Below are 21,499 nucleotides of genomic sequence, written 5' to 3'. Positions count from 1 at the left end.
TATTAGTGTATATATGTGAATCCCAATCTCCCAATTCATCACACCACCACCCGCCACTTTCCCCCCTTGGGGTCCGTATGTTTGTTCTCTACTTCTGTGTGTCTATTTCTGCCCTGCAAAACGGTTCATCTGTACCATTTTTCTAGGTTCCACATACATGCGTTAATATATTTGTTTTTCTCTTTCTTACTTCACTCTGTATGACAGTCTCTAGATCCATCCATGTGTCTACAAATGACCCGATTTCGTTCCTTTTTACAGCTGAGTAATATTCCATTGTATATATGTACCACATCTTCTTTATCCATTCGTCTGTCGATGGGCATTTAGGTTGCTTCCATGACCTGGCTATTGTAAACAGTGCTGCAATGAACATTGGGGTGCATGTGTCTCTTTGAATTATGGTTTTCTCAGCATATATGCCCAGTAGCGGGATTGCTGGGTCATATGGTAATTCTATTTTTAGTTTCTTAAGGAAATTCCATACTGTTCTCCATAGTGGCTGTATCAATTTACATTCCCACCAACAGCGCAAGAGGGTTCCCTTTTCTCCACACCCTCTCCAGTGTTTGTTGTTTGTAGATTTTCTGATGATGCCTATTCTAACTGGTGTGAGGTGATACCTCATTGCAGTTTTGATTTGCATTTCTCTAATAATTAGTGATGTTGAGCAGTTTTTCATATGCTTCTTGACCATCTGTATGTCTTCTTTGGAGAAATGTCTATTTAGGTCTTCTGCCCAGTTTTTGATTGGGTTGTTTGTTTTTTTAAAATTGAGCTGCATGAGCTGTTTATATATTTTGGAGATTAATCCTTTGTCCCTTGATTCGTTTGCAAATATTTTCTCCCATTCTGGGGGTTGGCTTTTCGTCTTGTTTGTAGTTTCTTTGCTTTGCAAAAACTTTTAAGTTTCATTAGGTCCCATTTGTTTATTTTTGTTTTTATTTCCATTGCTCTAGGAGGTGGATCAAAAAAGATCTTGCTGTGATTTATGTCAAAGAGTTTTCTTCCTATGTTTTCCTCTAAGAGTTTTATAGGGTCTGGTCTTACATTTAGGTCTCTAATCCATTTTTATTAATTAATTTATTTATTTTTGACTGTGTTGGGTCTTCATTGCGGCGAGTGGGGGCCACTCTTCATTGCGGTGCGCGGGCCTCTCACTATCGCGGCCTCTCTTGTTGCAGAGCACAGGCTCCAGACGCACAGGCTCAGTATTTGTGGCTCACGGGCCTAGTTGCTCCGCGGCATGTGGGAGCTTCCCAGACCAGGGCTCGAACCCGTGTCCCGTGCATTGGCAGGCAGATTCTCAACCACTGCACCACCAGGGAAGCCCTCTAATCCATTATGAGTTTATTTTTGTGTATGGTGTTAGGGAGTGTTCTAATTTCATTCTTTTACATGTAGCTGTCCAGTTTTCCCAGCACCACTTATTGAAGAGACTGCCTTTTCTCCACTGTATATCTTTGCCTCCTTTATCAAAGATAAGGTGACCATATGTGCGTGGGTTTATCTCTGGGCTTTCTATCCTATTCCACTGATCTACATTTCTGTTTTTGTGCCAGTACCATATTGTCTTGATTACTGTAGCATTGTAGTACAGTCTGAAGTCAGGGAGTCTGATTCCTCCAGCTCCGTTTTTTTCCCTTAAGACTGCTTTGGCTATTCGGAATCTTTTGTGTCTCCATATAAATTTTAAGATTTTTGGTTCTAGTTCTGTAAAAAATGCCATTGGTAATTTGATAGGGATTGCACTGAATCTGTAGATTGCTTTGGGTAGTATAGTCATTTTCACAATGTTGCTTCTTCCAATCCAAGAACATGGTATATCTCTCCATCTGTTTGTATCATCTTTAATTTCTTTCATCAGTGTCTTATAGTTTTCTGCATACAGGTCTTTTGTCTACCTAGGTAGGTTTATTCCTAGGTATTTTATTCTTTTTGCTGCAATGGTAAATGGGAGTGTTTCCTTAATTTCTCTTTCAGATTTTTCATCATTAGTGTATAGGAATGCAAGAGATTTCTGTGCATTAATTTTGTATCCTGCAACTTTACCAAATTCATTGATTAGCTCTAGCAGTTTTCTGGTGGCATCTTTAGGATTCTCTATGGACAGTATCATGTCATCCACAAACAGTGACAGTTTTACTTCTTCTTTTCCAATTTGTATTGCTTTTCTTTTTCTTCTCTGATTGCTGTCGCTAGGACTTCCAAAACTATGTTGAGTAATAGTGGCGAGAGTGGACATCCTTGTCTTGTTCCTGATCTTAGAGGAAATGCTTTCAGTTTTTCACCATTGAGAATGATGTTTGCTGTGGGTTTGTTGCATATGGCCTTTATTATGTTGAGGTAGGTTCCCTCTATGCCCACTTTCTGGAGAGTTTTTATCATAAATGGGTGTCGAATTTTGTCAAAAGCTTTTTCTGCATCTATTAGGATGATCATGAAGTTTTTCTTCTTCTATTTGTTAATACGGTATATCACATTGATTGATTTGCATATATTGAAGAATCCTTGCATCCCTGGGATAAATCCCACTTGATCATGGTGTATGATCCTTTTAATGTGCTGTTGGATTCTGTTTGCTAGTATTTTGTTGAGGATTTTTGCGTCTATATTCATCAGTGATATTGGTCTGTAATTTTCTTTTTTTGTAGTATCTTTGTCTGGTTTTGGTATCAGGGTGATGGTGGCCTTGTAGAATGAGTTTGGGAGTGTTCCTCCCTCTGCTATATTTTGGAAGAGTTTGAGAAGGATAGGTGTTAGCTCTTCTCTAAATGTTTGATAGAATTCGCCTATGAAGCCATCTGGTCCTGGACTTTTGTTTGTTGGAAGATTTTTAATCACAGTTTCAATTTCATTACTTGTGATTTGTCTGTTTATATATTTATATTTCTTCCTGGTTCAGTCTTGGAAGGTTATACCTTTCTAAGAGTTTGTCCATTTCTTCCAGGTTGTCCATTTTATTGGTATAGAGTTGCTTGTAGTAGTCTCTTATGATGCTTTGTATTTCTGCGGTGTCCATTGTAACTTCTCTTTTTTCATTTCTAATTTTATTGAGTCCTCTCCCTCTTTTTCTTGATGAGTCTGGCTAAAGGTTTCTCGATTTTATTTTTCTTCTCAAAGAACCAGCTTTTAGTTTTATTGATCTTTGCTATTGTTTTCTTTGTTTCTATTTCATTTATTTCTGCTCTGATCTTTATGATTTCTTTCCTTACACTAACTTTGGGTTTTGTTTGTTCTTCTTTCTCTAATTGCTTTAGGTGTAAGGTTAGGTTGTTTATTTGAGATTTTTCTTGTTTCTTGAGGTAGGATTGTATTGCTATAAACTTCCCTCTTAGAACTGCTTTTACTGCATCCCATAGGTTTTGGGTCATCGTGTTTTCATTGTCATTTGCTTCCAGTTATTTTTTGATTTCCTCTTTGATTTCTTCAGTGATCTCTTGGTTATTAAGTAGTGTATTGTTTAGCCTCCATGTGTTTGCATTTTTTACAGATTTTTTTCCTGTAACTGATATCTAGTCTCATAGCGCTGTGGTTGGATAAGATACTTGATACGATTTCAATTTTCTTAAATTTACCAAGGCTTGATTTGTGAACCAAAATATGATCTATCCTGGAGAATGCTCCATGAGCACTTGAAAAGAAAGTGTATTCTGCTGTTTTTGGATGGAATGTCCTATAAATATCAATTAAGTCCATCTTGTTTAATGTTATCATTTAAAGCTTGTGTTTCCTTATTTATTTTCATTTTGGATGATCTGTCCATTGGTGAAACAGGGGTATTAAAGTCCCCTACTATGATTGTGTTACTGTCAATTTCCCCTTTTATGGCTGTTAGCATTTGCCTTATGCATTGAGGTGCTCCTATGTTGGGTGCATAAATATTCACAATTGTTATATCTTCTTCTTGGACTGATGCCTTGATCATTATGTAGTGTCCTTCTTTGTCTCTTGTAATAGTCTTTATTTTAAAGTCTATTTTGTCTGATATGAGAATTACTATTCCAGCTTTCTTTTGATTTCCATTTGCATGTAATATCTTTTTCCATCCCCTCACTTTCAGTCTGTATGTATCCCTAGGTCTGAAATGGGTCTCTTGTAGACAGCTTATATATGGGTCTTGTTTTTGTATCCATTCAGTCAGTCTATGTCTTTTGCTTGGAGCATTTAATCCATTTACATTTAAGGTAATTATTGATATGTATGTTCCTATTACCATTTTCTTAATTGTTTTGGGTTTGTTATTGTAGGTGTTTTCCTTCTCTTGTGTTTCCTGCCTAGAGAAGTTCCTTTAGCATTTGTTGTAAAGCGTGTTTGGTGGTGCCGAATTCTCTTAGGTTTTGCTTGTCTGTAAAGGTTTTTTAGCATTTGTTTTAAAGCTGGTTTGGTGGTGCTGAATTCTCTTAGCTTTTGCTTGTCTGTAAAGGTTTTAATTTCTCCGTCAAATCTGAATGAGATCCTTGCTGGGGTCTAAACCTTTTTGAACATGAGACTTTGTTAATGCTGTTTGACTTCCTTTGTACAGAGAGAGAGAGGAATCAGGAAGAGGGGGAAAGGGACTTCCCTGGCGGTCCAGTGGTTAAGACTCCGAGCTTCCACTGCAAGGGGCGTGGGTTTGATCCCTGGTCAGGGAACTAACATCCCGCTCGCTGCATGGCATGGCCAAAAAAAAAAAAAGTTATCTAGAGATGATTTAAAGTATATGGGAGAATGTGAGTAGGTTATATGCAAATAATACACCATTGTATGTAAGGGACTTGAGCGTTCGTGGATTTTGGTATCTGTGAGGGGGAAAGGAGAAGGGGAAGCAGGGCCCAGCTTGCTCTCTGTGGAGGACAACGAAGGCTGATGTCTGTGTTCCCGGCATCAATGCATTTCAAGCCACGGTTGGCAGCACAAATATGCAAATCAACAGCCCAGAATGCCTTTAGAATCAAGGAAACTAAGGGCCACTGGAGTAGAAGGCGGAATAGCATCTTCATAGTCATGAGTGCCTCTGTGTTCTAGCTGAGGAGATCCCGGGTGCCCAGTCGCCCCACACTGGGCGCCCCTCAACGCTTCCCTCTCCCTCCCCAGCCACAGCTACAGTTAACCTCGGGAGGAATCTAGTCCATCACGCCCCATGGAACAGTCCCCTAACGCTTCCTTGTCTCCAACCCACTCTCCGTCCTACCACTAAAACACACATCAGATCGTGGCTGGCCGTCGCCCAGAACGAACCCGGGGTCATTCAGAACCTCGTCCGATGTGCCTTTCCAGCTGCGTCTTCACACGCAATTATTCACCGGCCACACCACACAACTCGCCTTTGCCGCACACCACCTGAGGCAACCGGAAATGAGGGGAAGGCTGCTCCCCCTACGAGCAGCCCCCGTCAATCCGGAAATTGTATCCTTCAGCATTCAGCTGAAATGTCACCTCCTGCAGGAAAACTGCATAAATCCCCCTGGGCCCTGAGCTCTCTTCCCTGTGCCTCTGCTAAAACCACTGCAATATTTTTATAGCCTTGATTTATTTATCTGGATGTCACATGACAGCAGCTACTTACATTCTTTCCAAATTATCCAATACCATCGTCACATCCCCAGAGTCTGCAGCCTGGGAAACTGGCAGTTTAAGAAGCTTCATGAATGGGTCAAGGGATGAATGGGTGACTGGTGGACAAAGGAGCAAATAAGTGAGCAGTTCTGGGTGGCAAGGAAGCTGTCCTCACCCTACATTTATACGTGATTTTATAAAAATGAACTTAAGTTATCACTTGAGAATAACTAAATATCTCAAAACCTAAAACAATATCTTAGATCAGGAAATCAACCATCCCATTTCTGTCTCTTTCATAACCAATTCGAATTCCATGTACCCTGGAAACAAGCCGACTTCAATTTTCTTTCCCCCATTGTCAACAATCCTGTTTTAAAGTCTCCTATTTGGGACTTCCCTGGTGGCACAGTGGTTAAGAATCCGCCTGCCAATGCAGCAGACACAGATTCGAGCCCTGGTCTGGGAAGATCCCACATGCCGCGGAGCAACTAAGCCTGTGTGCTACAACTACTGAGCCTGCGCTCTAGAGCCCGCGAGCCACAACTACTGAGCCCACGCACCACAACTACTGAAGCCGGCACGCCTAGAGCCCGTGCTCCGCAACAAGAGAAGCCACCACAATGAGAAGCCTGCGCATCGCAACGAAGAGAAAGCCCATGTGCAGCAACGAAGACTCAACACAGCCAAAAATAAATAAATAAAATAAAAATAAAATAAAGTCTCCTATTTGGTACCAGACACGTGAGGAGCAAAGTAATGCATCTTTTCTAACCAACAAGTTTCCTCTGCTGGTGACAGAGTGTAAAAGGAAAGATTTAGGCCTTTTCAAACGTCTCTTTCCCATATTTTAGGCTCAGCGGGAAGCATCGCTGCATTGGGAGGAGAAAGGGGCCTGGGACGCAATGACAGGAGGCAGTGGATGACAAGGGCGTGGTGACGGGAGGGTGGGAAAAGCACTCCAGAGGGAAGTCAGAGGAGTGTGGGCTTTGTGGGGACCTGCTGTTCCTTTTGGCAACACTCACTGACATCAAACACACTCTGTCACCCCCATCTTTACACTTGAAAGGGTCCAGCCCATGAACCTGAGGAGTCAAGTAAACCCCGAGCCTGATTAGATCTGCTGGTCCCCAGGGCGCTCTGGGTAGAGCTCCTGGGGCTGTGGGAACAGGGGCCACCCCAGAGGGAAGGAAGACCACGAGGCGGCACCAAGGTGCTCTGTGAGAATCGAACGCGCGATGCTGCAAAAGATCTCGAGTATGTTTAGTTCAAAACCTGCAGTAAAAGAATTACAGATGAATAATTTATACTTCAGAAAGAGAAGAAACAAATCCAGACTTACAACGGAACCTGCTCTAAGTAAATATATAAAACATTTATACTGTGCGTTAGGGACTGGATCCGTCACGCACTGTGTCTAAGGCTCCCCGCCCGAGGCTCTGCCCTTCCAGGCACGACAGGGCTCTGGCCCTGGAGTCACAGCCCCTCCACTGTCCACAGCGGCTTCCTGTCCTGTGCCAGCGGGTGACCCACCCAAACTGCCAGGAGAGGGACTGAATGAAGGTCCTCAGTGAGCTGCCCAGCCCACCCTAAGCGGCCGAACCCCACCCGGAAAATCAAGAGGAGGGGCTCTGCTCCGGGCAGGGGCCAGCTGTGGCAGGCGGTGGCCCGAGCTCCGGGGAAGGGATGCTGGACTCAGAGTCAAAAGAGGAAACGGAGAGGAAACGCACTGGGCAGTGATGACACCGGTGTTTGAAAACTGGCCTTTGCCGATCCCGTCTCATTGAATCTTAAAAGCCTTGCAGTGGACACTTTAAATTCTGTTTTACAGATAAGGAAGATGAAGAGATTCCACCAAAGGTCAGGAAACCAGCAAATGGTTAGAATTTGTCTGCACGCAGCAGACACTTCCCCTGGGCCTTGGTCCCCATCGAAGGCCTGGCTCCAGCCCCACTGCGGGGCTTGGGAGGGGCCTGTAACCTTTCCAGGCCTCAGTTTATTCACTGTTTAAAAACAAAAATCCAAATCCAAAAATGCTGACCTCCTTGACAGGGTGGCCGAGAAGGATCTTTATTCACTGAAAAACCATCAGATAAACATGAGCGGTTGCTATTAATACTTTTAGTTGTAAGAGCCAATGACATTTTTAAAGTTCCAAAGGGAGTTGGTAAAACTCCAGTCCCCAGCAGAGGGTGTAGCAATTTCTGGTCAACATATTTTAGACCAAATGCTTTATTCCACCATTTATTTCTTGCTTGAAAGGTTTTAATTTCATTCCTGGGGAACTGCTGTTTGTACTCTATAGAGATTTGTATCCAGTTAATAGAGTTCAATGAAAAAACCAGGATTACAAGTCATGCTTAACTCTTTCAGGGGTTAATGCCTCTCTTTCCTAAACCAAGAGTTAGCGGGGGTAGATGTGGAAGAGAAATGCCCAAACCTAACATACAGGATATTAGTACCCAGAGGAGCCTCGGCCTGGACAGCAGGTCTCAAGCTTCGGTGCCTGAGATACTTCCCTGGGTATTGTGTTAAAGGTCCAGATTACTGCTCCTGATTCAGTAGCTCCAGGTGGGGCTCAGGACCTGTGCCTTTACCTTGCATCCCGAGTGGTCCGATTCCAAACTGTGAGAAACTCTGGCTACAAGATGGGAAGTAATTTGCAGAATTTAACTGGTTTGTACTGAAGGGTCTGACCAAAGGTGGCAATTTTAACCAACAACGAATATGATAAAAGCTAATATTTATGCTTTATTGTTAATATTAATGATTACTAATAATAACCAATAGTATAATTTTAATTATAATATATAATATGTAATATTTTAATTTTAATTATAAAATTAATATAATTTTTGTAATATTGTTTAACATATAATATTATATGTAATATAATAATATAGTATATAATATGATAAGATAAACTAATAAGATTAATAATAATGATATTAAGCGTAATAATATTCTACTATGTTCCAGGCACTGTGGTATGTATCTTTTTTTTTTTTAATTAATTAATTAATTTATTTATTTATTTATTTTTTATTTTTTTGGCTGTGTTGGGTCTTCGGTTCGTGCGAGGGCTTTCTCCAGTTGCGGCAAGCGGGGGCCACTCTTCATCGCGGTGCGGGGGCCGCTCTTCATCGCGGTGCGCGGGCCTTTCTCTATCGCGGCCCCTCCCGTTGCGGGGCACAGGCTCCAGACGCGCAGGCTCAGCAATTGTGGCTCACGGGCCCAGCTGCTCCGTGGCATGTGGGATCTTCCCAGACCAGGGCTCGAACCCGTGTCCCCTGCATTAGCAGGCAGATTCTCAACCACTGCGCCACCAGGGAAGCCCGTGGTATGTATCTTATATACATTATTTCATTTACTCCTGATAGGTATTATTACCTGCATTTTTAAAGAAATGAGGCTTAAATGGGTCAAGTATTTTTCTTAAGGACGTACAGCTGGTTAGCAGCAAAGCCAGGACTTGAACTCGGGCAGCCCTCCCACAAAGCCCGACTATTCCACACCAGAGAGTCTCCCCACCACTCAGAAACGCTGGCATCGCTGGCTGGCAACCAATCCTGGGGCTCCCCCCCCATTCCTGAACCAGGGGCGACCCCCTCAGCTGCCCTGTGCTCTTCCTGAGTGAATGGCGCGTTCTAATCGTCCTTGTGTCCTCACACTGTCCCTGGTGGGAGAAACAGAGGTAACAGTCGGTTTATACAGGGACGTGTGACAAACTGTGCTGATGTTCTTCTGTCGATTCACGCCTACGGCCTTCCTTCCGACGGTCACAGCAGACACATCGACGTGAACATGTGTCACCGGGCCAAATGGAAAGTAATTCCCAACCCTGGACACTCTTTCCTCTTGATTATCATAGGGAAGCTTAAGATGAGAAAAACGGAACAGGAGAAAAACATATATACTGCCATCAGTTTCTTAAACATCAGGCTCAAATTTCCCCTGAAGAATACTGACACTACTTTTCTACATTTCATAACTTCATTAAGGCCTTATTATGCCTTTGTTACGCACAAATTAAAACAAGGCACCAAATAAGCAAAAATACTAAAACTTTGACAAATACACTGTGATACTGGTTCATATCATTTCTTTTAAGAATTTCATATACTTTAGAAAACTTAAAATTCATAGCAAATATGATATAGCATATCATTTATACTTGATTACAAATGGTTATTACAGTAATTTTTATAAAAACTAGGCTCTTGCGCAGGTATATAGGTATACCTACAATTGGTGAATTTTGTCATGAAAATTATACCTCAATAAAGCTCCTAAAAATCTTGGGCAGGTTTTCTAGGGTCACTACATTTACCTCTATGTAGGCAACCTCATCTTTCTGGAATTTCTAGGCTCTGTGAAACAGCTGTGGATAATTCTAACCTCTAGCAGAACTGTTTAAATCTCCCAACTACCTATTTAAGTAACCTGGAGAGTAATGTCTAAGTAATCTGCAAAGAGTCAACATTATGCAATATTTCTGTGTCTCTGATTAAATTACAGAAAAAACCAGTACCTCATAACCATCATTATGTATGAAGTACCCCTCGTGATCATCATAAACTTCCAGAGTTCCTAATCCACGCTGAAAATAGGCCTGATTTAGCTCCTACTCACCTACTGGATTGATTATTCCAGTACTAGAAGCTAGAGAGAGGCTTTATTTTAGTGACAGTGTACCTGGTGATGCCACAGAAATCCCCTCCTTTTTCAGAGGCAGCAGCAAAAAGCGGGCAGTGGTCCAGGGGCGGGGGCCGGCGGAGCACATGAAGTCCCCAGGCGCCCAGGCCGGACAGCGTCGGGTGGGGATGGTGACCTTGGCGGGTGGAAGCCCCAGGCAGGAATGACACTGTGCATCCCACAGAACTAAAGTCTCCCAGTCCAGCACTCAAATCGTCTCAACTGCGTAAGGCTGCGTACTGTGAGGGCTTCCGACGATTTTGAGGGCACAAGTCCCTGAGGAAGAAAGCTACAAGACCCTCAAACATTTGAGTGCTAGAGCCAACTGTAAGGCTTGGCTTACTCTATTCAGAAACATCTTTGACTCCTCAATGTTTACCAAGTAACGTATAGACTATCTGGAATCCAAGAGTCCATGATCTGAACCTAACAATTTCATCTTAACTGGGATGGTTCCGCAACACCAGATCAAACTGTTACATCCTGTTCTCTCAAATCACATAAAATCGCTGTACATCTGACCACTGAAATGTCCCACCTTCCTCTCCGTAACTACCTGCAGAAATCTCACCTTCTTCAAATCAGATGTGATCACCCCTATTAAGCTTTCCTTGATTTGGTACATGGGTAAGAACTACAACTCATGTGAAATCCCACAGCATCATGGTTTTACCTCTTTTGAGGGATTTAATCCATTCTGCATATTCTACTATGATTTAGATACATCTTGGGTCATCAATAATCTTCCTCGACATCACCCACTATTCCTTAGAGCTACACCTGAGTGTCTTACACCTGGGAGGTACTCCACAATTTGATGTGACGTGTTACTGAATAAACATATAAATCTCACAATCCTCCAGAAGCCTATAACACGGTGAGTGTTAACAACCAGTTTTGGAAAAAACTGACCTTAACTGGCCACTGTCTGAAGAAGTCAGGTCAATCTAGGATGGAAAAATCATTGAATGGATAGTGAACACCAGACAATGTCAGCCAGTGTGAAGCAATGGGCTGAGTGTTTACCACATAATTTCCTTGGTCCTTACAAACCTCCAAGGCAGAGAAAGCTCTTCCACATTCTACCTTTGAGAAGTTCAAAGGCTTGCCTAACGTTTGGCATCTTTGGAAGGCAGAGCTGGGACCCCAACCAAACTAGAAACATTTACCACATTTACCAAAAGAAGACTTAAGCTCCCTGTAAAGGAGTTACAATGGATTCTCATCACTTAAAAGAGCTTCATCTATGGTACATTTCAGCACCACCAGGAACTAGGGCATCCATACCGCAGGACTAAGGACAAGGTCCCCTCCCGCTGACCTAATTCAGCCAGTGAGTTACTGTGTGACTCTGTAGGAACACCAGCAGCGACACTAAACCCCTGTGTCTGGACCTTTATACGGGAACAGGTATAAATGCTCAGCTGCATTTCACAACCAAGTAACAATTTCAGTCTCATTCCCCAGATCATCGTTGTTACGACAAAGTTTACCACTAGGTGGCAGGAGTACAACGCTAAGGAGGCTATTTTTGGACACAGTCTTGTTAAACAGTGTGCAGTTTTTCAAAGATTTTGCCCCTTTTATAGTATGTTACAAATAAATGATTCTAAATTAAAAAAATTATTCTCCCTTATTGAAAATTTCATGATGCATATGCATCTTAAATAACATCCTAATATACACAGGTTTCAACTTTTAAAAATTCAACCATAACCACAGCTCAAAATAGCTTTAAACATATAGGTGGAACCATACTATCAATAAATTAAAAAATAACAGTGTACATTAAAATATAGTAAAGACTGTTATTTAGTTTTATGGGAGGCTATATAAGACTGATGAATACTGCTTCTAACCCATGAAGGTTGGAACTGTTGCATTTTGCAAGGTGCTTTTTGGTTTGTTTTGGTTTGCTTCATTTTGTTTGTACTTTGTTTCTAAATGTCAAAATAAAAGAGGACGTTTCATATTATATTTTGCAAGTACTTCTCTGCAAGTAACACTAAAGATTACCAATATACACAATGCAAACTGGGCAAAATCATCACTATATTTTCTCTTTCTGACATTTACTCTAAAAGCACAAGAGGAAGCTTGATGTGCTACATGAGAATTTTGCAGAAATGAATGCAATCTAAAAATGTAATGAATATCTTAAAGAAAATCTGTAGAATTATCTAACTTGCATCTTTCTGCTTTCTCTCTTTGGTGATCCCTTGTGGGTAGAAACTAATGATATAAACTAAGAACAGCAAATATGCATGTAAAAGTATATAATGGTCAAAAATTACCCTGGGAAGTAACTAAGTTAGAAACTTAACTCTTGAATATGTTTAGTTAAGCAGAAAATAAAATCTTCACCTTAAGCATAAAGAACCCTCTAGAACTAGGCAAATCCCTCTTTTGAAGGAGGAGGGGGGTGTCCTGAACCATCAGTACGGCAGGACGGGGTGCCTGGTGTAAGGAATTACACTTCATCTCATCATCCAGGGAGAGGTGAAGCCCAGACCGGCTCAGGCCTTGATCAATAACACAAACCAGAGCAGAGTCGGGACTCCTTCCCACGGCTGACACCTAGTCTCGTGTCCTTACAACTGTTCCATGGACTTCTTTGGAAATATGCAAATGAGCAAGTGGTCATCAACATACAGGACCTCTGGAAGACAGACTGGCCGCCCGAGGTCTCCATGCAAACCCAGATCCAGAAAAAGTGAGGCAGCCTCCCTTCTCTGGCTACCCAGGGACCCATGAGGCAGATTTAGATCTCCTGAAAGTGATCTGTGGTAGACTCTACCTTCTAAGCCTCCCTGCAAAGCAAAGGTTAAAAACAGTCCAGAGGCTGCCTTGGCTTCCAAGTTTGCTCTATCATTACTCATCTGCAGGCAGCAAGGCAAAACTGAGGTCCTCTCTGGGGATCAGTAGGAAGCAACCGTTGCAAGCACCAATTTATACCTGTGATATAGTCTAGGAACTTAGGGAGAGAACAATTTGCAATATGGACACATGCATGCATCTCCTCGGCTCTCAGCTCTGTAAGGGACCATTACTGAATGCATTTATAAAGTGAAAATTACACAGTAAGGTTGCCCGGATTCTTGACAGGATATGAAAAGACCTTTGCTCTTGGAGCCTTGATAGTTATTAGTGAATTCAATTCATGAGATGCTTATGTTCTACTCTAAAAATAAGTCCATGCTACTTTACATAAATAGGCTATTTTTAAATTAAAGTATGTAGTTACCAGTAAAAAATTAAATAAATAAAAACAAGTACAATAACCATCATAAAAATTCCTTTGAACCATCATCACTCAGGCGTTGACAGGTATCAAACTGCATGTTTCTAATTCACTCCCGGGAAATAAGGCAGACTTAGAATATGTAATGGTTTCTTCACAAAGAATCTCATTCATATAAACTCTGTTGGAAAGGATATGGAAACACTTTAAAGTAGAAAGAGAAGAAAGCTCTGGGTAATAAAAAAAAAAATGTTTCAAAAATCAAGATTTTGAGAGCCCCTAATGCTAGCTGCATGGAGTACAAAAGAGATGTTTTCAACTTTTCTCCCCAAATCCAGCACATGGCTGGGGCACCTGTCTTCTGAAGGAATTGTACGGTAAATGTCATCTCAAGGAGTTTCACACAACAGCAATTCATTTCAGAACAGAGAAAGACTACTCCTGAACCTGGTAAACAGCAACTTTACAAGAGTAATCATGAGGGCAAGAGAATCAGCTCAGGACCCCGGCCTCCAGGCAAGTGACAGGACCAGCTGTGCCCTCGGGCCATCTCCGGGGAGGGAGGCGCTGTGACAGGCACCCGTCACGTGGTGGGTCACCAAGGATGTCCCGCTCGGCCCTTACCTCGTCCGTCTTTTCTTCTGGACAGTTCGCCCCTCCGAGGCTCTGCTGCGGGTGGCTGCCGGCGCCGCTGTTCTCACTGCCCAGGTCACAGGCGGTTTGCAGCACATCCTGGAAGGACCCGGGACCTTGCTCCCTCTGGACGGGCCCCTCTGCCCTTTCCTCGCTGTCCACTGAACTCAGGGCCAGCGCGCTGACACTGTTGGGACACTTGGCAGGTGCTGCGTCGGGGCTCCGAGGGCTGGGGGGCTTGGGCGTGGTGGGCCTCGCAGGACCGAGAGGAGGCTCGGGCTCCACGGGAGACCGGTCGCCAGGGCCCGGTTCCTTGGAGCCTCTGTCCGACACCTCCCGGGCCGCGGGCCCGGAGCAAGAGCCGGGGGCGCGAGGAGCGGCACCTCCGGCAGCCGCGTCCCCGGCCGAGCCCCCAGCACCCGCCAGGCCGGGGTCCGGGGGCTCCGCGCCCCTCCGCCCGCGCTCGGGGCCGGCGACCGCGCGGCGGGAGTAGTCGTCGTGCAGCCGGCTGTGCGGCCGCGGCCCGGGCGGGGCGCCCCCGGGGTCCCCCGGCCGGTCGGCCACGCCGCCGCCCACGAGCCGCAGCACCCGGGCCAGGTCCGGGGCCCGCAGCGGGCTCCTGCAGCGCCTGGGCCCCGCGGGGGCCCCGTCGGAGCTGTCGGAGTCGGCGGACGAGCCGCTCAGCGTCCTCCGCGGGCCCCGGCTCTCGGGCGCGCGCCGCAGCTCGGCCAGGTGCGAGGCCGACTTCCGCCGAAAGGAGCTCTTCTTGAGGAAGGTCAGGCTGTCCGTACTCTTGCTCCGCCGGCAGACGCCGTTCCTCTCGGGCTCCCGCGCCGGGGCCTCGCGCGCCGCGGGCTCCAGGGCGGGCGGCTCCGGGTCAAGAAGGCGAATGCGCCCCAGGCCGTAGGCGCGGCGGATGCTGCGGGACCGGAGGGCGCCGCGCGCGAAGCCGTCGTCGGGCTCCTCGGGGTCCGAGCCGTCGGACGCGACGCCCGGCTCCGGGGGGCACCGGCCCGCGGGGGCTCCGGCCGCCGCGCCGTTGGGGACCGCCTTGCCCAGGTCGCGTTCCTCGGCCCCCTCTTTGGCGGCGTCCCATCCCTCCCGGTTCTGAATTCCCTGGAGGACCGAGGTCTTCAGTTTTTTGAAAGACCCCATTTTCCGGAAGGAGGCCAGGGCGTTCCACGTGGAGGAGCTGCCCACGAGGCCGGCGGGCCGGGGCCGCTCGGGGTCGGCGCGCGTCCTGTTCGCGCCGGCGGAGAAGAGGCGCAGGAGGCGGGCCGGGCTGAGCCGCGCCTCCCGGGCGCCCGCGCCGCTGCAGCCCCCGTGACGACACGCCGGGTAGGTCACCATGCCGGGGTCTTTGGGATCAGAGATGGGACCGGGGACCGCAGCTCCGCGCCCGTGGCCGTTCTGGGCCGTGGTCATGATCTGGGGGCCGGGAGCCCACGGGCACAGGGCAGCGCGGTTCAGACCCACGCGCGCCTCCGTGTCCCCCCGCTCCGCGCGCACGCCTTCCTCCCCGAGGCCGCCGGCCTGGCCTTCCCGCCTGCCGTGCACATCGGGCTCCGCGGTCGTGGTCACCGCCTGCAGCGGAAAACAAAGCAGGGAGTTAGAGTCTGCGCCCACGAGAGCCTCCCTCTATCAACGGGGGCTCATCTATTTTGTTTAATAATTGCTAACAGAAAACCAGGCCTGCCCCCTGACAGGGCCGATCACATAAAACCTATTTTAAATTAAGTTAAAATGTCACTTTTTTCTCCTAATTCATTTCGCATTAAATGAGAGGGAAGAATGCAAATTATGCATTCATTAAAAAAAAGATAATTATAGGTTGTGCATTCAATATGATGGTAAACCCTGAAATCCACTGGAACTCGTTAAAGGAAACTTTTGAAAAACTTCTAGAATGAGAAAGCCAAGGCATCATTCAAGACTATGTCTTCTCTTTATTCGAAATAGAAGACATCTTCAGTTATCTCAGACACACACACGTGCACACACAAAACCCAACACTATTTCAAAATGTGTCACAGGGAAACACTGAACTAGGTTAAATTTAATGCAGCTCCTAGGAGGCTGAGTGCTTAGTATACAAGAGGCCTCAGGCAAGGATGAGTTGTGATGGAGACCAAGACACTTTTAGCTGCATATTGTCTACAAAATACCCCAAAACTCTAATGGCAGAGCTACAAAGCACCACAGGGCCACAAGAGCAGGAGGGACCACGCTGAGGTGGCCTCAGGTCAGGCTCTGTGAAGGAAACCGCATTAGAAGGGCCTCTAACTGGCTGGGGAATGGAGGTGAGGATAATACTGAAACATTAGAAATTCAGACACAGAAATTCAAATTAAACAAATACCTGCACCGTCTACCTTGCTCCCTCAGACCCAGGAGCCCACCGCACGCCTGCGTCTGTGCTCTCCCCCAGGTGCAAATGCTGCTCCCTTGGCCTCTGCCCATCAGGCCAAGACCTGCTCAGCCCTCAAGGGCTAGCATGCTCCCCTGCACTCACTCAACGATTAGGGAAAGAGGGAAGGAAGGGAGGGAGGGAGGGAAGAGTATGATCATAATCCGAAAAGGCTACCATTTATGAAGTGCTTACATGTCAGGCCCCTGTACTAAGTGCTTTCAAAACATCATGACACTGAGTAGTCATGCAAACCTACAAGGTCAACCGAATGATTTCCATTTCATACACAATCAAATGGACGCTTGGGCAGGTTAGGTAATTCATCTGGGGGTCCTGCGGCTCCCCCACCCCAAAGCCTACGTGCTTCTTCACTGCTTCAAACTAATGAACAAAGACAGAGGCAGAGCTGGGATTTGAACGCAGGCATGATTCCAAGTTCAGTGCCTTATGACATAACCCGGACTTAAGTCAAATCCCGGAAGTCCTCACGACGCCAGTCAAGGCCGTTATTCCGAAGGCAACATTAAAGGCAGAAGAGGGGGGCTTCCCTGGTGGCGCAGTGGTTGAGAGTCTGCCTGCCGATGCGGGGGACACGGGTTCGGGCCCTGGTCTGGGAAGATCCCACGTGCCGCGGAGCGGCTGGGCCCGTGAGCCACGATTGCTGAGCCTGCGCGTCTGGAGCCTGTGCTCCCCGACAAGAGAGGCCACGATAGTGAGAGGCCCGCGCACCGCGGTGAGGAGTGGCCCCCACTTGCCGCAACTGGGGAAAGCCCTCGCACAGAAACGAAGACCCAACATAGCAATCAATCAATCAATCAATCAATCAATCTTTAAAAAAAAAAAAAAAAAAAGGCAGAAGAGAAGGAGCAAGTTGTATAAAGACCTGAGGTCAGGCCCCAATTTGGCTTATTCCTCTCACGTGCAGAAAAAAAAACTGACCTCACGCAAAGAGGTCTCATCTGCTGCTTCTCCCCAAATTCTCTGATGGGTTCATTTTCATTTGCCCCTACCTTGTGCCCACTGAGGAGGGATTTCCAGGGAGAATCATGGTTAAAGCGTTAATTCCATCCAGGACCAGGGAGGCTACACGGATGTAGACGCTGGAGCCTTTCTGAGGTCCAGTTACCCAGCTCCACTCATCAGAAGATGGACGGGGTGCCCACATGCCCTCTGCAGTCTAATGTTCAAACAGAGGAGTGAGGGGCCTCAAGAGCTGTGGGTTGCATTTGAATGAACCATATCAGTAAAATCTCAAATCATCCCGGCACCGAGGGTGGATGTGAACCCTACAACCAGCTGCAGGATGAATCCAACACCCAGCATCACCCGTCCATCCTCATCTACCCTGGGAGGGACAGGGCATGGGGGTTGTTGCAGCTTCTCACAATCTTGAAATGAAGCGGATAGTTTGTGCCAACTGTCAAGTCCAGTCGCAAGTCAAGTCCACTGACTGCACATTACATAATAATAGTAGTCTTGTTATGACCGGCCCCGGACACAGAAGATCAGACAGGATCCCTGCCTTGTAGTCTGGCTGGACGAAGACAACATACTGACACCACAAGCAGAGGGCGCTATGAGACCTTCTATAACCAAGGACCCAACTGTTAAGCTGACCCTAAGGGCTCAAGGGGTGCAGGGAAGTGCTGCTTTACTGTTGGGTGGTTTGAGAATGGTCTGAGGAGGACCAGGGGCCAGGTCTAGGTCTAAGCTGCCACCTGAATCTTGAGTAAAGTCATTTCAGTAATCTGTGCTTCAGCATCGTCTATAAAATAAGAGGTGCCAACATTTATGTGGATCTCAAACAACCAATCAATTCATGAGCCTCTGTTGGCCTGTGTTGGATGTGTGTAGGCCCCATGATAAATTCAAGGCGGTGACAAGGTGATGGCCCATTCTAGGGGGAAAATGGCATGGGTACAGGGAGATTGGGGGGCAGTAAGTTCGGGTGACCAGCCCAGTTGGCCCACGGATGGGGTGTCCTCCAGGATATGGGACTCTCAGGGTGAAACCAGGAAAGTTCTTGGCAAGCCAGGATGACTGTTCACCCTACATTAAGGAGAACAGTGTAGTTAGAAGGATGGCTCGATGTAATGTAATAGTGGAAACTCGGTGAAAACAGCTTTAGAAAAACCTACCTCCCCTTAGTCTAACTCTGAGACCGTCTGCAGGTGTCTGTCACCTTCTTTGAGAATTCCTTGCTGATCCCCCTAAAGTGAATTAGACCCCTTACTCTGTGGGTTCCAGGCATCTCACCAAATTGCTTTATAAAAGCATATTATACCGATCTGTATTTGTCATTTTAACAAGTTTATGTGGCTGCCTTCAGAACAAGACCATTAACTCTTTGAGAGTAAGAACTGTGCTTTGCACACTAAGATTATTTAAGTTTATCTGGATGTGAATTTTGTATCCGTTATCCTGCCTTGTCAATAACGGTACCAAGGCTAACAGTTCATCATTACGCACCACCATGTTATTCCAATGTGAAGATGTTCACATTTTTACAACACTCAAAAGTCTAAGTATGTACTTAAAGCTTATACAAGTTTTAGGATACAGATCCAGTAAAATACATGCATATCTGAGTTTCTAATTGGGGCAACATGCTTTTTAAAAGACCAGTGACTTACTATTCCGTGAACAATGTGATTGTTGTCTGCTGCTTGGAATGAAACTGAAAATCACGGAAAAAAGCTTTTCCTGGAATTTCCGAGTAACATACCAACTTGCATTATTTAGAACTAATACTTTGACCTCTATTCAACTAACAAGGGTTGCAATTCAATCAGTGGTTTTGTAGCAAGTCTTGTAAATTGTGGGAGCTCAGCCAGAGATATTTATGAACAGAACTACAAGAAAGAATTTTAGATGGGAATATTGTGAAATCCATTGTCTAGCAGCTGGATTCTGGATTGTTTGAACTTTAGAAGGGAACATTTCATTCGTAATGAGAATTCTCTGAAAACAACCATGACCAATAATTTTTAAATAAGAACTTGTACTTGAATTTGAAATTCAGGAATACATACCAGGCTAATGTACAAACGAGGTTTTCGTTACACGTTCGGGTAAATTATAGGAAATGTGACACTGGAGGCAAACATTGAAATCTGGATGTTAAAGGGGTGAAAGCACAGAGCCTTGAATCACAGCATGGCAGAATATGGCCTCAGGGAACATCCAACTCCTAAGCGTAAAGATCAGGACCCTTCGTCAAGCTACAACAGGTGCAAGCACAGGCTGGGCAGCAGGGGACCGGGTTCCAGCCCAGGCACTGCCACGTACTGGTCAAACCCCAGGGTCATCCTAGTCCTCTTCCTTTCCCTCCAGACCTCATCGGTTAGCCTAAGAGATTAGACTGCGCATCTCGACAGTCCTGGCCTGGCCCCCCGCCATCAGTGCATCCACCTGGAAGGCTTCCCTGACAAGTCTCCTGTCCTGCGGTCTAACTCACCTCCCATTCAGCCGCAGTGTCCTTCCCAGAGTGCAAACGGCCACATGTCACTTCATCTAGGGATGCTGGCTGCCTCCAGACCTCAGAAGGTGTCACATCTCAGCCCAGCACGCCATACCTTTCCCTCCAGGGATGCTGAGTGACTTACAGCCACCGTCCCTCGCACTGCGATGCTCTGGGCCATTTCCTTGCTGGCTCTCAGAGTCTCTCGCAGCCGTTCTTGTTTCTCTGTATTAGGGAACCACGGTCCCCAGGCTCCCCTGACCAGTGGCTTCCGGTCAGGTTGGCCAGTGGGAAGCACTGGCGGGAGACGCCATGTGCGGGAAGAAGGGAGATGACGGGGCGGCCCCTCTGCCTGGGCCGCTGCCGGGCTCGCCCAGAAGCTGCTGTGCCCCTCCTCAGCTCCCGCTCCTGCTGGGGCCCCTGCCGGTCCTCGCTCCTGTGCGGGGGGTGGGGGGGCACTGGCACCTCGCTCCTGTGCGTTGGGGGGGCACTGGCACCTGTCCCCCGCTTTCCCTCCAGCCTCGGGAGACAGCACCTTCCTGCTACTGTCCATCTGAGCTCTTCTGGCTTCTCTCGTTTCTCAGCTGAGTAAAATCATCCCTCAGTTAGGGTCTCTTTGGAGTATCTAGAGATGCTTCTCTTTTCCTGATGGATAAACATGCGCCCCCGCCTGTCTCTAACTCAAGTCAGCTCTTCCCTGGAGCCTCTCTCTCCTTCCTCCCCAACTCAGATGCCCGTCCTCTGTGGGCTCCTGTGTGTGCTGCTGTTTCAGCACTGGCCACGCTGCTCTGCAACTCTGGTCTCTCTGCTCTCTCCATGTAACTCCGGTGAGGTTGAAAAGTTCTTTGAAGGCAGAGAGCAGGTCTTACTGAACTCTGCATCCAGCCAGTGACTGACTGATGAAGGATGGGAACGCCCCTCCTCTTGCACATCCAGGGCCAGATCATCCTCGGCTGTGAGGCTGGCCTGTGCACTGTAGCATGTTCAGCACTGTCGTTTGCTGAGCCTGCCCATTTTATTCTCCCCTTTCCCTTCCTGGTAGGTCCTTTCCTTCTCTTATCATTCAAAATCTTTCCCAGAACCTCGCTGAAGTCAAGACTCTGACGGGAGCTCAAATTCTAGCACCCGCACCTTATGAACAGGTTGTATTCTAAAGGGTTACTTATGGGCAACCTATTTCCCCATAGACTCTGTCCATCAAACTACATTTAACTGTTAATATAGTGAATTTAACCATAATTTATAACATTTCCATAGGAAAATGTATCTAAGGTTCAATGGTGGGTTCTAGTTCCAAGGATGAAGTTCCTTTCCCCACTGCCCAGTCCTTAATACAAAACCCTCTCCCTCTCCCTTTCGGCCCCCGTGTCCACATCTCAAAGGAAGACTGTCCTTCCCCCATGGACGTGGCATCCTCGGGGTCTCTCCAGGTGAAGACGGGGGAGGATGCTTCAAAAGAGCAGAGCTCTGCCTTCATTTAAATACCCAATCACTTAAGTGTCTAAAAACTCAAAGTATACAT

At 46.4% G+C, this 21,499-nt stretch overlaps 1 protein-coding gene across 10 annotated transcripts in view; it reads right to left on the bottom strand.

The window, feature by feature from the left end:
* Positions 1 to 21,499, bottom strand: part of SPATA13 (spermatogenesis associated 13) — a 266,585-nt gene that overhangs the window by 57,656 nt on the left and 187,430 nt on the right. For all 10 annotated transcript variants that reach the window (XR_009005914.1, XR_009005916.1, XR_009005917.1 and 7 more), the window contains one exon: positions 14,099 to 15,691. Coding sequence is in view for 3 of the 10 variants with exons in the window: in XM_057532936.1 (XP_057388919.1) it covers positions 14,099 to 15,691 (1,593 nt within the window). In the remaining 7 variants the exon portion in view is untranslated. The remainder of the gene's footprint in view (positions 1 to 14,098; positions 15,692 to 21,499) is intronic.

Source organism: Balaenoptera acutorostrata, chromosome 18 (genome assembly GCF_949987535.1).
Source record: "Balaenoptera acutorostrata chromosome 18, mBalAcu1.1, whole genome shotgun sequence".
In the NCBI taxonomy this organism is placed as follows: domain Eukaryota; kingdom Metazoa; phylum Chordata; class Mammalia; order Artiodactyla; family Balaenopteridae; genus Balaenoptera; species Balaenoptera acutorostrata.
The sequence above is the reverse complement of the archived record's forward strand: the minus strand, read 5'-3'. Positions and strand labels throughout refer to the sequence as shown.